The sequence below is a fragment of the Platichthys flesus genome, chromosome 4 (genome assembly GCF_949316205.1).
Source record: "Platichthys flesus chromosome 4, fPlaFle2.1, whole genome shotgun sequence".
Taxonomy (NCBI): Eukaryota; Metazoa; Chordata; class Actinopteri; order Pleuronectiformes; family Pleuronectidae; genus Platichthys; species Platichthys flesus.
The window spans coordinates 26,411,087-26,423,621 of NC_084948.1; the positions used below are offsets into that span (position 1 = coordinate 26,411,087).

General features: G+C 47.1%; 1 protein-coding gene across 1 annotated transcript; it reads left to right on the forward strand.

Moving 5' to 3' along the window:
• The first annotated feature begins 906 nt into the window (after positions 1-906).
• si:ch211-14c7.2 (uncharacterized) lies at positions 907-12,204 on the forward strand. The gene is made up of 6 exons (XM_062385614.1): positions 907-1,280; positions 1,798-4,689; positions 6,246-6,418; positions 7,151-7,263; positions 8,438-8,552; positions 9,570-12,204. The coding sequence occupies exons 2-6, from the start codon at positions 2,289-2,291 to the stop codon at positions 9,699-9,701; spliced, it is 2,934 nt and encodes a 977-aa protein (XP_062241598.1). The 5' UTR covers positions 907-1,280; positions 1,798-2,288; the 3' UTR covers positions 9,702-12,204.
• The last annotated feature ends 331 nt before the right edge of the window (positions 12,205-12,535 follow it).

A 12,535-nucleotide genomic window follows, 5' to 3' on the forward strand; every position in this document is an offset into this window, starting at 1 on the left:
TGTCAGTGTGTGTGTGTGGAGATTAATGCTGTATGAGGAGGAAACAGTGCCACTGAACAGAGGAGGGAGGGACTGAAGCTTCACCTCTACGGTTTGTTTCTCACTGTTGACGTAGAAGCTTGTACGTAAATAAAACATTAAATATTTTAGTATCTCATAACCTCGAATGGAGTTGACATGCCGGGGGTTTTATCTAAGTGCCCCCCCCACCCCCCCACCCACACACACACTGAGGGCAGTGTACAGTCTGCAGACTCTCTGATCCCTTTGTGCAGATGCCCTGGAAGTTGCCAAAGGGGAGCAGCCGAACTTCAGTGTTGTGACGTGAGTAAAAACAAAAGTGAATGGCAACGTAACAATTACAAAAACAAGCATGTATGGTTGATGACACTTGTAAAATGCCACAGATGACAAAACAAAAAAATCTGCTGGTGACTCACACGTAGAAGACAACGACAACGCTGTCCAGAGAGTCTGTGTTGATAAGAGCCGACGAAGACGCTGTAAACGTGATCACGTGATCTCTAAAGTGGGGCTTATATGTCACTTCCTGTCCAGAAAACCTCCTGCTGTGTTCTGCATGTGTGAAAATCAAAATCTGGGAAAACTCCAGCACCAATTCTCCAGATTTTACCCTGAGGTTGTGTATGAAAACGACTTATCTGGAGAACCCTTCATTCTATCAGCTTCACACTTCTCATGTATATTGTTCAGGACCAGTGTTGGGCAAGTTACTGAAAATTAGTAATTAGTTACAGTTACTACCAATTATCCAGGTTTTACCTGCAGGTCGTTTTTTGAACCAGAGGAAAAGCGGTTTGTGTGTGGCATCAACAACCCCTCATACACTTCCGCTGCCGATGTGTGGCACGAATCGCCCTCCCTGCGTGTGAGTGGGCTGCGGGAGGAAGCAGCTCCGTCATCGTGCGCGCTGCGGAGAGATGCGGCGGCGCGCGGTGCAGCCTCAGCGGCGGAGGAGCTGATGCGCAGTGACCGAGACACGGAGCGAAGCAGCGAACATCCAGGCTGAGCTAGGCCTCTGAATCCGGGCGATGGGACGGAGCTGAACGGCGTCGGACGGGTCGGTTGTGCAGCAGCAGCAGCAGCAGCGGAGGTGCCGGAGGAGGTGCTGGAGGAGGTGGTGGTGGTGGTGCAGGCCGAGTGGACGGATGATGCTGAGCCCGGAGAAGGATGCTCCATCTCCAGGGAGGCTTGAACAGGCTCCTGTAAACAACGAGGAGGCAGAGAGGAGGACCCTTCATCCACATCCACACGCTGAGGTGAGAAAAGGCTTCTTCCTCTCAGGTGGTGCTGCTTCCCTGCGGTTTGACTCCTCTTCATCACAGAAGGCTAACCCTGCTTATTCAGTCACTTTGAGTAGATCCTCTCAGCTGTGTGGGCATGAGCAGTGGGTGTTCAGAGGATTACAGTCACCGGCGTTTTCCTGCTCACTCCCTGACATGATTCTGTGGCTGATGCAACAGATAATTGAACCGGCACCCTGATGGACGGTGAGCTGCTGCATTTATTTAGACATCAAACGGAGGCCTGTGTGTGTAGGAGCCGTTTGGACTTGAATGTTTGACATCTGACAAACTCCCTCGTCCACACACAGCTGAAATCCACAGAGCCAAACCAAAGTCAAACTAAATCAGTGACGTAGAGTCCCTCTGACGTCTCTGTCCTCCCTTCCTGATGCCATCCTCACGACATCACACCACTCTGCTGCTGCTTCATTGTGATAACAGGTCACTTTCTTCCACCAGACTCTTGATCTCCTTGTCTTGTCTCCTGCAGGTTGTTGAGTGACAGCGGAGTCAGTCCACAGTGACGAGGGGCTCGGGGACGGTAGCGAGGATCCGAAGACGCCGTCACGGAGCATCAGACTGAGGGGGAACTTCTCCTTATCCTCTCCATCATCAGCACTGACAGCTCCACGTCTGACCTGAGCGTCTCTTCTCCTCATCGGAGGATCAGGAGCAGCTCCAGCTCCCTTGCTCAAAACAACTGACTCTGATTTACTCCTTTTGTTTCTTGTCCAAACCCTCCGTTGAGGATTAACTGTTAAGATACAATCTCAGGACAACTAAGACTTGTCTCTTCAGAGGATGCCAGCAGCTTCATGATGCCCTTTGTGTTCTTTCTGAATCTTTTTACCGATGCGTGGTCACGCTCTGAATCAAGAATAGATTCCTGATAGTGGCAGCGTTTCCTCTCAGCGAGTTCAGCTCGACCTGACAGGCTGCATTTTGATAAAGGGTAAGTAAGGACAAACTGATAAAACATAGATGAGGCCAACAACGAGCACCATGCTCCAGCAGAATAACAACAACAACTACCCCTGTCTGAATGTGTCGGGCTCCACCCGGGAGATGCTCCAGAAGTGCTCCAGAGCCTCCCTGCCCTTCCCCTGCCGCCTGGAGCTGGGCCTGGGAGACCTGCCGCTGATCCGGGGCCTCCGAGCTTGGGCCCTGTGCTCCAAGAACCGCTGCAAGGCTGGTGGTCTTCTGGGAGGAGGTCAGGCCCCCACAGCTCCGCCCGCAGGCCACAAGGGCTCAACTGCCGGCCCCCGGCCTGCGGATGTGCACCTGAGTGGTGAATGGGGCCGGATGGGGTACGGGCTTCCCTTGGGGGTGGATGCCAGGCAGGCTGGGATTGGAGCTTTGGTAACGGTCGCCACTCTGAAGACCTCAGAGGGCAGCGGGAAGACGCAGACTCAGTGCCTCTTCCTGCGGACGGAGAAGGGGAGCTGTTTGTACTCGACCGCTAAACCCGGTCCTGGGAGGACAAGCGTCGCAGCCTCCAGCGGGGTCGGAGGGTGGCTGAGAGGGAAGACAGGAGTCGGAGGCAGAGACGCTCCACCCGGGAGGAGGGACAACGGGTCAAATGTGCCGGCACAGGCCGGAGCAAACCGGGTTCGAGTGCGATCAGGCCGGAGATGGAGGAAGTCCGGTAACGCAGCCGGACGTGAGAAAACAGGCGTGAGCAAAGAGAGGCAGCAGAGGAGCAGGGAGGGAGCTGCAGGAGAAAAACAGGAAGAGCGAGACAAAGGAGGCCTGCAGAGTGAACAATCTCCCAGCATGCAGCAGGATGGCCGGAGAGCCAGGCAGGAGAAAGAGAAAGAGGGAGTTTGCAGAAGCCCTAGATGCTGCCACAATGTTTCTGCTAAAAGTTGTTCTCAGTGTGGAAGGAGAGAGCAGAGAAGGGAGAGCCAGGATGAAGGCGAGGGAGGTGAGGGTCCGAGGACAGAAGATGGGAGAGGAATGAGGAAGGAGAAGCAAGTGGAGCTACAGTCCTCTAATGCTGTTTTGGCTTCTGCAAACCCTGACCTAGAATCCAGCTGCCTTCAGCCCCAGTCCCTCAGTGGCTGTGATGGTGGAGAGATTAGAGAGGCCGCCAGCAGCGAGGAGCCGAAGATGCAAACCACTCCCAGGAGTCACGACTGTTCAGAGGAGGAGCAGGATTCAAACTGTGAGATTCTGAAAACAAGTAACAGAAACAATTTCATCCTTCACGTCCAGTCCGGACACTTGACCGACAATTTTAAATCGAGACACAGCGGAGGCTCTAACGACAGAGAAGCAACTGAAAATCCATGTGAAGACAAAGTGGATAATGTAAATGGATTTCCTGATTGTGCAGAAGCAGAGAGGGAGAGAGCTGAAAGTGAAGAGGAGCAAAGGACCGTCTGTCTGACTCCTGCGGAATTCTGTGTTGTCTCCGACTGCTACGAGGACGTCTCTGTCTCCACCCGTCCTGTCTCCCCTGAGTCCTCTACGCCTGCAGGGGGCAGCGTCTGCTCTGCTGACCACCAAGCCGGTTGGGTTGAGAGAGAACAAGAGAAGAGCCGAGAGAAGCTCCTGGAGAGGCATCGTGAAGGGGAGCTGGATGATGAGCCTTATGAGAAAACCATGAAACCTCAGCCCTTCTGCAAACATGAGGACAAAGAGGAGAGAGAAGATTCATCTTCACTTCTCCGTCTCAAAGATCCTTCCATCCTCGAGAGCGAAACAGAAAACAGATGCAACAGCAGGAGAAGAGAGTCTGAGCAGAGAGACGAGCTGGAGTCAGAGGAGAAAGGAGAGGAGGTCAGGGAGAGGCAGCTGGATGGAGTCAGCAATGAAGGTGATGACGGACACACAAGGGAGGAGACAAACATTAGTGACACACTGAGGGACAGTTCTGAAGACCTGGAGAAGAACTGTCCAGCAGAAGATGAGCGGAGGCGACAGGACTCAGGGGACGGGTCCAGGGGACCGAGGGAAAGCGATGGAGACACCTGCAGCATCAGACGTCCAGAGGAGAACAGAGGGAGCAGCACTGACCTCCCTAATGTGGCCTGCTCTGATCCCTCCACCTCTCCTGCACCGAGCCCGGCTAATCCTGACCTCTCTCCACCCCCCCTGGGACCCATGGCAACCAGCCTGCCCTGTCTGGAGGAGGAGGAGGAGGAGGAGGAGGAGGAGGAGGTGCTCAGAGCGCCGGCCGGAGACGGAAGTCAGGAGGGGAAGAGGAGGTGCGGGAGAGAGCAGGAGGAGGAGAGGGGTTCCACCGTGGCCGCTGCAGACAGGAGGAAGGAGGAGGAGGAAGATGAGTTTGGAGTGTTCATACAGGCGGACGGAGAGCCGGCCTGCGGCGGGGGGGTCACCATGTCTGCCCCAGTGCCTTGTGGGAGCAGAGCGAGTGTCGGTGAGTGTCCTGATTGTCGTTCTCTCTTTCTGTAAACCTCCCCCCCTTTCTCTCCCTCTTTCTCTCCCTCCTCCAGCATTTCTCTGGCGTCTGTAGTTCAGTCAGTCGTCATGTGACAGAGGAGATTTGGTCAGTGATGACAGGTCAGAAGCCGAGCACAGACTTTGAAACTTGTCAGAAAAGCACATTTAGAGACATGAAGACATCAGCAGCTCCTGTGTGGCTCCCCGTACACTCAGAGGTTTAGTGCAAGGTTAACCTTTTGTACAGTTTCAGGAATGTGTGTGCATGCGCTCAGGTTTAAAGGGCCACGGTGCAGTTTGTAAGTTTCAGACCTTTTTTCTACAACCAGTGAAATGACCGTTCTGAACCTGCCTGTTTGGAACTGGGCTGGTTCTTTGACCTGTGGTGATGATGGTCTGAATCCGTGAAAGTGACCTGCAGAGATTGAGCAACTAAAGAGCTGCTGCTGCTGCACACAGAGATGTTCACCTGTTTTATCAAAGTTCAGTGAAGCTCAATCAGAACCTGAACTGAGGAATCAGTCGTCAATTCAGAGATTCAAGTATCGAACGTGTTCCAATTGCACCAAATAGGAAACTGCACTTTCTCCACAAGTCGTTTTCAGACATGACCTCCGGGGGAGAATTGGATACAGAGTTTAGTGTGAAGTTGATAAGATGAACGGTTCTCGAGATAAGTTGATCTCAGACATGGAGTTGGAAAGTGTCCAAAGTTTGGACAAGTTAGTTTCCATGTATTATTATTATGAAAAGGTTCAAAGTTTAAGAGCCAGAAAACTGATTTTGGTTTGATTTTGATTAAAGGATGGTTTGTTGCATAAATCTTTTTCCAGCTGAACAATGTCCACTTCAAACTAGGAAGAAAAAGCTAGAACAAAAGCACAATTTGGCCTAATGTGATGAAACTATTCCAGGAAGAAATGTGTCTTTTTGAAATGTTGGATCTCGTTGCTCCTTGTGGGAAGCTGATCGAGAAGATTTGTCTTTGTGTAAAAAGAAAACACGGTGATGAATAACGACTTCAGACTCATTCCCAGTTCACTGAGTCACGAACTGGCTCTTGTTCAGTCACTCTGACACATGTATGTGTCCGTTTGGCATCTTTGAGCCTGTGTGTGTTTGTGCCTTTGTGTTCCTCTCTCAGTGTTATCGAGTCTTTGTGTTCCCTCGTTATGCTGCTGTCAGATAATCACCTCCAAGCCCAGTTTCCTCTGCAGAGCTCAACGAGGCTGAGCTGAGGTTTGCTCATTATTTAGATCGTCTCAGTTTATGTCTGTGTTTTATATAACTTATTGCTGAAGGCTTATCAGAGGAGGGTTTATGGGCAGAGGTGCTGTCAGAAGTTTGCTCTGGAGTTTTCTGCCAAGTTGTAACTTCACTTCACGCCAGAGTACAAGAATCTAAACCTCTGCACTTTCAGATAGTTCTGGTTTGATTTGCAGGACTGGAGATCTTCCCCACGACAAAGTAACTGGTTCCTGTGTAAGATCCTTATATCTCTGCTTATAACTGTGTGTGTGTGTCTGGAAGCAGCCGGGGACTCGACCCAGTGGACGCAGGGCTGGACGGACAGCTCCTTCCACCAATCAGACGACGCCTGGACGGCCTTTCCCTCGTCAGACGAAGGTCGAGACGCCGCGGGACAATGGTGGCCGACCAGCGCTGTGGAGGCGAGGAGAGACAGGCTGTCGGCCAATCAGAGCCTAGTACGGTTGTATCTGTGTTCATACGTCTTCATTGAGAACCAATGAGTGGCTGTTTACACCAAAGCAAATCACTCACAGACTTTTACGAGCTGATCTGAACGCATTATGAGATTGAATGATCATTTTCCTCTGAGGCACTCACAGACATCATTCTAATTTCACCAGCTGAACTGGAAGCTCTGCAATTTCCAATCATAAAAATCAAACATTGACTGGATGACTCACAACCAGAGTTAAAAATCACTGACATCTGCTGTTATGTCTGTGGTCTGGCAAAGTTTAGAAATCTCCTCAAGATTCAAGAGTTTTATTATCAAATGCTCAGAGATAACATTTGTCACAGGCTCTCTTCTAACAATGCTCAAGAATTAAAAAAACAAAAACAACATTTGAATAAAATAGTGTAAAATAGAATATCAACAATTTAAAATATGAAATAAAATATATACATCTAAATATATATATACAGCTGAAGAAAGAAGAAACAGTGGTGCAATTTTGTGCAATAGTGCAAATATGCCACGGTGCTTATTTAGTGGAGTGTTTGTAGTTTGGAGGAGTTTAAAAGTCTTATGGCCTGGGGGGTGAAACTGTCTCTGATGTTTATGGCTGGGATGAAAGGGGTCTTTACTAATCCAGTTGCTCTTCTTCCTGCAGCCGGCAGATGAAAACACTGTTATACTGAGCTGTCTCTCTGATGCTTCCCTCTCTGTCCGTCTGTCTCCTCTGCAGGCGTCTGTCTTCGCTGAGGCCTTCCCCTCGCCGCCTGGCTCCCCTCAGGGCGCCCCCCACACTGTGCCCACCCTGACGCAGCTCCTCCGGGGCGGAGCCAGCCAGGACCAGGGGTACGTAGACGTCCTTCTTCTCCACCGGGTCCTCATCATGTGTGTGTCAACATAACCACATAACATTTAGATTTCCTGCTGTGCTTAGTGAATGTTTGGTCTCCTTTGGCAGTTTGAGATGATGAGATATCTGAAGCCGCTGGAAAATCTGAATGATCTGCTTTATAATTAGCTTGAAGAGAAAGAAAGATTCTGAATTTCACATTCTTTCATTTAAAAAACAACAATTTGATTTCTGTGCAGTGTAATAGGACGAAATACTAAGTTAAAATTGAACTTCATTCATACAAGAAGTTGTTGGTTAATAGTTGTATAAACTTAATTATAGTGAGAGGAATCATTTTCTCTCTTCACTCAGAGAACCAAGGTGACTCAGCGATTTAAACACTTCTACATGTGCATCAGTTGGTTTCTGATGAACTCAGTCGCGGGGCATGGGGGGAGGTTTCCAAACAAAGGCCTCATTTCAACTGGTCACATGTGCAGCTCGGACACATCCATGGAAGTTTTAAATTGTAGCCACCAAGTGGTTAATGGGGTGAACTGCAGGCAGGATATGAAAGAGTGATTGTAAAACCAGTGGGAGATTCACACTGTGTGCGATGCCTGTTGCAGTTTGACCAGTACTGCTTCCTGAAATACTGACGTTTGTGAAGTGGAGCCGTCAGTTTTCACTTTCATTTATAAAATATAATGATCTCAAATTAAAGGTTTAAATATTTCATATCCATATTTAGAACTTTTGTCAGTAAAGGTCAGTCTGTCTGTGACCTTTCACTCACACGTCATGCGAGTGTGTAGCTGGTTCCAGTTGAATAAAGATTAACTGTATATATGATCAGTGCTGGACGATATGGTCAAAATTATATACAAATATATATAAATATTTCTATAAATGTAATTATTTCTTTTAAGTTTAAAGACTGATTTGATAAACAACAACATCTTATATATCTGAGGTCAATCAATAATGTGTTATACCTCCTCACTGTATTTAAATAAGTATCCATATATACTGAACCTTTTTTATATTGCTATTCGCAAACAAAACAATTACAATAATGATTGATTTTGTTTTATTGTCCTAAATGTGATAAAATATAAGTGTGATGGTTTGACACAAATCTGTATTTTATTTTAATCTGTAATTTAACATGTGTCCCTCGTGTCGCAGGCTGTTGGACGGTTTCCACGACTTGAACAAAATGATTGGTCAGAGATACAAGAGAGCCAATGGCGTGTCCCGTGACCTCCTGCTGACGACCCTCCACCTGGAGCCGCCTCCCACCGTGAGTAACGCCTCAGCTCCGGCTGCACAACACAACGTGTCTCTTGACCCGCGTCACGCTGACATGTTCCGGCGGTCGGTCAGAGAAGAATCCGATTTCACAGCGGATTCTCCGACACGCACGATTCCCCTGCATATCTCCTGGTTTCATGTGAGAGCAGGAACAGAGCGCTCAGTGTTCCCTGTGCCAGGCTCCAGGGCTTCTATGTAAAGTGATGCTGCAGCTCCATGTTAATCATGTGAGCGCTGCTGTGTGCAGAAGCACCACTCACACTTCTGAGGAACGCACTGAACGCATCAAACAGAACCTGCAGAACTTTCCTCTGGAAACTGGGTGAAACGTTTCAGTGCTTTATTATAAGAAAGCAAATAAGAAAGAAATTCATGAGCGTCTGTTAGCTGCTCGTGAATTTCTTTCTTATTTGCTTATGATTCCATCTAATCTGTCACAGACTATTACACAAATGAGTAATACAGTAAAAGTCACAAGTCTTTTCTTCAGCAAATAAAATGATCCATGTTTTTATTCTCTATTATTTTTTGTTTATATTTCTATTTATTTGCTTTTATTTGCTTTCTCTGTTTTTAACCTATGTAAAGTCCATCGTTATAAATATAAATTGAGATATCATATTATTATTTTTATTATGTTGCTTTATGAATGCTAACAAAAAAAGAAACTTAATATTTGAGTCTACTTTTACTTTAGTTATATATTTTATTATAGTTATAAAGTCATAGATTACATAAGTGGAGGATAAAAGTTTCACTAATGTTTATTTTCAATCAACCTGAAAGTGTTTTGATCAGTTAATCATTTAAAATTTATGCAATAAAATGTCAAAAGTTTAAACTCAATGCTACATTGAAACACATACAATTTAATGTTTTGAATATTTCTTTCATGAATAAGATCAGATAAAACTTTAATGATTCACAAGCTTCCTCCTGTGTGTTGTTAATCACTGGGTTGTGTTCCTGTTTTTACTTTTCTCACTCCCATTGGATTGTGTTGCAGGACCGCCGACCTGCTCCCCGGCCAACCAACCGGCGTCTCTCCCCCGGCCTCCCCTCGGCCAATCAGCACGCCCAGTACGCTGCCACCAAGCGACGCCTGTCCTACGACTACAACAGAACCGTCACGGAGTAACTCAGAGGTTCACTTGAAGAACTGCGGCTCTGAGACGGATCCACCACAGGTTCCTCACTGAACTGTTCAAACTGACGATTTGACGAACCTGAGAGAAGATGAACACGTGAAGGTGGAGCCACGTCGTCTCCTGTAGAGCTGGTGGAGGAATCTTTCATCACACATGTTCCATCCTGTTCACCACCAACCTCCCAGTTTGATTTTCTTTTATCAACATGTTCGAGAGCCGAGGTTCCAAGGTCCTCACTCCTGTTGTCCCTCCTGGTTTATTATTGTCTGAAAAGGTTTTAAGTCTAAAGTTATTCATTCAAAAGTTAGAACTCCCCATTTCTCCAGTTTATAATGAAAAATTGAAGCAACACGTCCAGTGATTGAAGAGAAATTAAAGTGATTAAAGGCCCCTTGAAAAGAAAAATACACTCGACCAGTTTGAATCCTGTGTTAATTCTTCATTTCTCACTTTTCCAGAGTGTCCGGCTGCAGGATGAGTCGAACATTCTAAGTAGAAGATGCTGTAGCTTCAGAAACACTGAGACATTGAATTAGGGACATTGGACAGAAGGGAGGTGATCTAAAACCTCCTGTGAGTCGTGTTTGTCTCGGAGGCAGAGCTGCTTGCTCGGCAGAAACAGCCTCGATGGTTGAATTAAACCTTGATGAGCTGATGCATGATTCACGACCAGGGAATTCAGGCTTTTGAATGGTTGATTTGCTGCTAATTAGCTTATCTGTGACGGTTGAGGCAGCTCGGAGCAGTTTAAATTTGCAAAGTCAGTTATGATCCTCACGTTCTCCTCATATCTGCTGCTTTATGCAAAAGAGGAAGAACCCATTGTTTAAATCAACCAATGAGACGGAGAGAGGAGACGGTTCACACAGTCTGGCCATAACAAAGAAGCAGTTTACAGTATTATTACCACCAAAGTATTGAAGTAGTCATTGTGTGGGAGGTATTTGTATCTGTAGTATTCAGAATGATGAACAGATGATGTGAACACATGAAGCTGCAGTCGACCTCTCAGACCTCCTCAGGACGAGAGGCAGAGACGTGAAGCTCGGTCGCAGCTGGGTGTCTCAGTCCAACGTCCTCCTTCAGTGTCCCTGTCTGCAGAGCCCGACCCCCCGGCCCCTCTGGCCTGCTCGACTCAGTGTCACATTCTCACACATGTTAAAGCTCATTGTCATCCCTTTGTTTAGTAATAACTAAAACGAACGTATGTGTTGTCACCGTGTCAGGGTCAACTTATGTTTTCCACAGATGACGGGTAGAATTTCTCAGGAGTTTGCAGATTGAGTTTGAAGCAGGAAATAGTTTAAGTCTGGAACAGTTATTATCCATCTTTGACGGTGGATCCTCCTCATCATGCTGAGATGTTTGTGGTCTGGGGGTGCAGTGGTTAGCACCTTGCAGCAGAAGGTTTCTGGTTCGAACCCCAGTTTGTTCAGTGTCTTTCTGTGTGGACTTTGCTTGTTTTCTTTTTGTCTGCGTGGTCTCCTGCCGTGCACAGACCTTCACACTGGGGTCAGGTGAGATGGAGACTCTAACCTGACCCCACCTCTCGTACAGCTTGGATTGGCTCCAGCTCCCCTGTGCTGCTGGAAAGAAAAGCCTTTGAGAAAATGAATAGATGGATATTTGTATTCCACCAGTTTTGTGTCATGTGTTAGAAACGTCAGCAGCTCACTCACTGTCAGGACGTTTTCCTGTTGTATTCTCACCTGAGCTCCCTGGGACACCTGCCTCCTCGCAGCAGAGCCTCTGGATGAGGTCAGAGCAAGGTCAGGACCTCCATGAAGATCCTGTTTCAGGCTGTGATGACTTCTACATGTTACAGTTTGCAGAGGGATGCATGTGCTTTCATTGTGTAACAGAAAGAAGAAAAAACAAAACAATGATGGGAATGAACCTTACACACAGTTTTGGTTCCAACAAGCTTGTCTTCCAGTCGGTGCCGACAGGAACCAGAGAAAGTTCTAATGTTTACACAGAATCACAGAATCGTCACCGACAGACACGTTCAGGGCAAACGCGTCAGATGCAGCGAAACTCAAACTAACAAAATCTCTGGCATGTGATGTTTGTTCTTCTGTTGTCTGGTCGGGTTTTTCTCCGACAGGCTGTCTGTCACCTGAATGCATCGTTGTTCCTGCAGTCGAGTTCTCATCTTGGGCCAAACTTGAATCGAGCTGCCAATCAAAGGGATATATTTTGAGAACATGTCAGTGGGTCACTGCCCAGTTTCTGTTCAGACTCATCGAATCATTATCTCACGTCAGAACGTTGATTTCTCCTTCGTTGTATATTTCACTCGTCCAATTATTTGTGATGAAATTCAGAAACAAAAACGTTTGTGTGTGTGTGTGTGTGTGTGTGTGTCTCGGTCATTTGTAGAAAATAGAAATTTCTGAAAAAGAAGAAGATGAATATTTTCTGATCTGTTCACATGAGGAAGAGAGTGATGTTGCCTTGGTAACTGATGTAATAAAAATGATACTGTGTGATGACTGCTTCCTCAGTTTCATCTTCATCATCATCATCATCATCAGAGGAAATAAAACCACGAGACGAGTTTCCTGTTTCTTTGTGAAGTCAAGTCGTTGTGAGTCATTGGTTGAAGCAGGATTCACTTCCCAGTCAGAGGAAGTGATCCAAACTCCTTCTGTTGATGGTATTTGAATCCAGTGCAGTCACAACAAGGGTTTGTGACATTTGTGTTCACTTTCAACACAATCAGACTCATGACCAGCGACATGTGGTCAGTGTGAAATTCATCACGCTGCTGTCGAGCTCCCTGCTCCACGTGAAATGTTGCAGGATTGTTCCAGATGTGTAG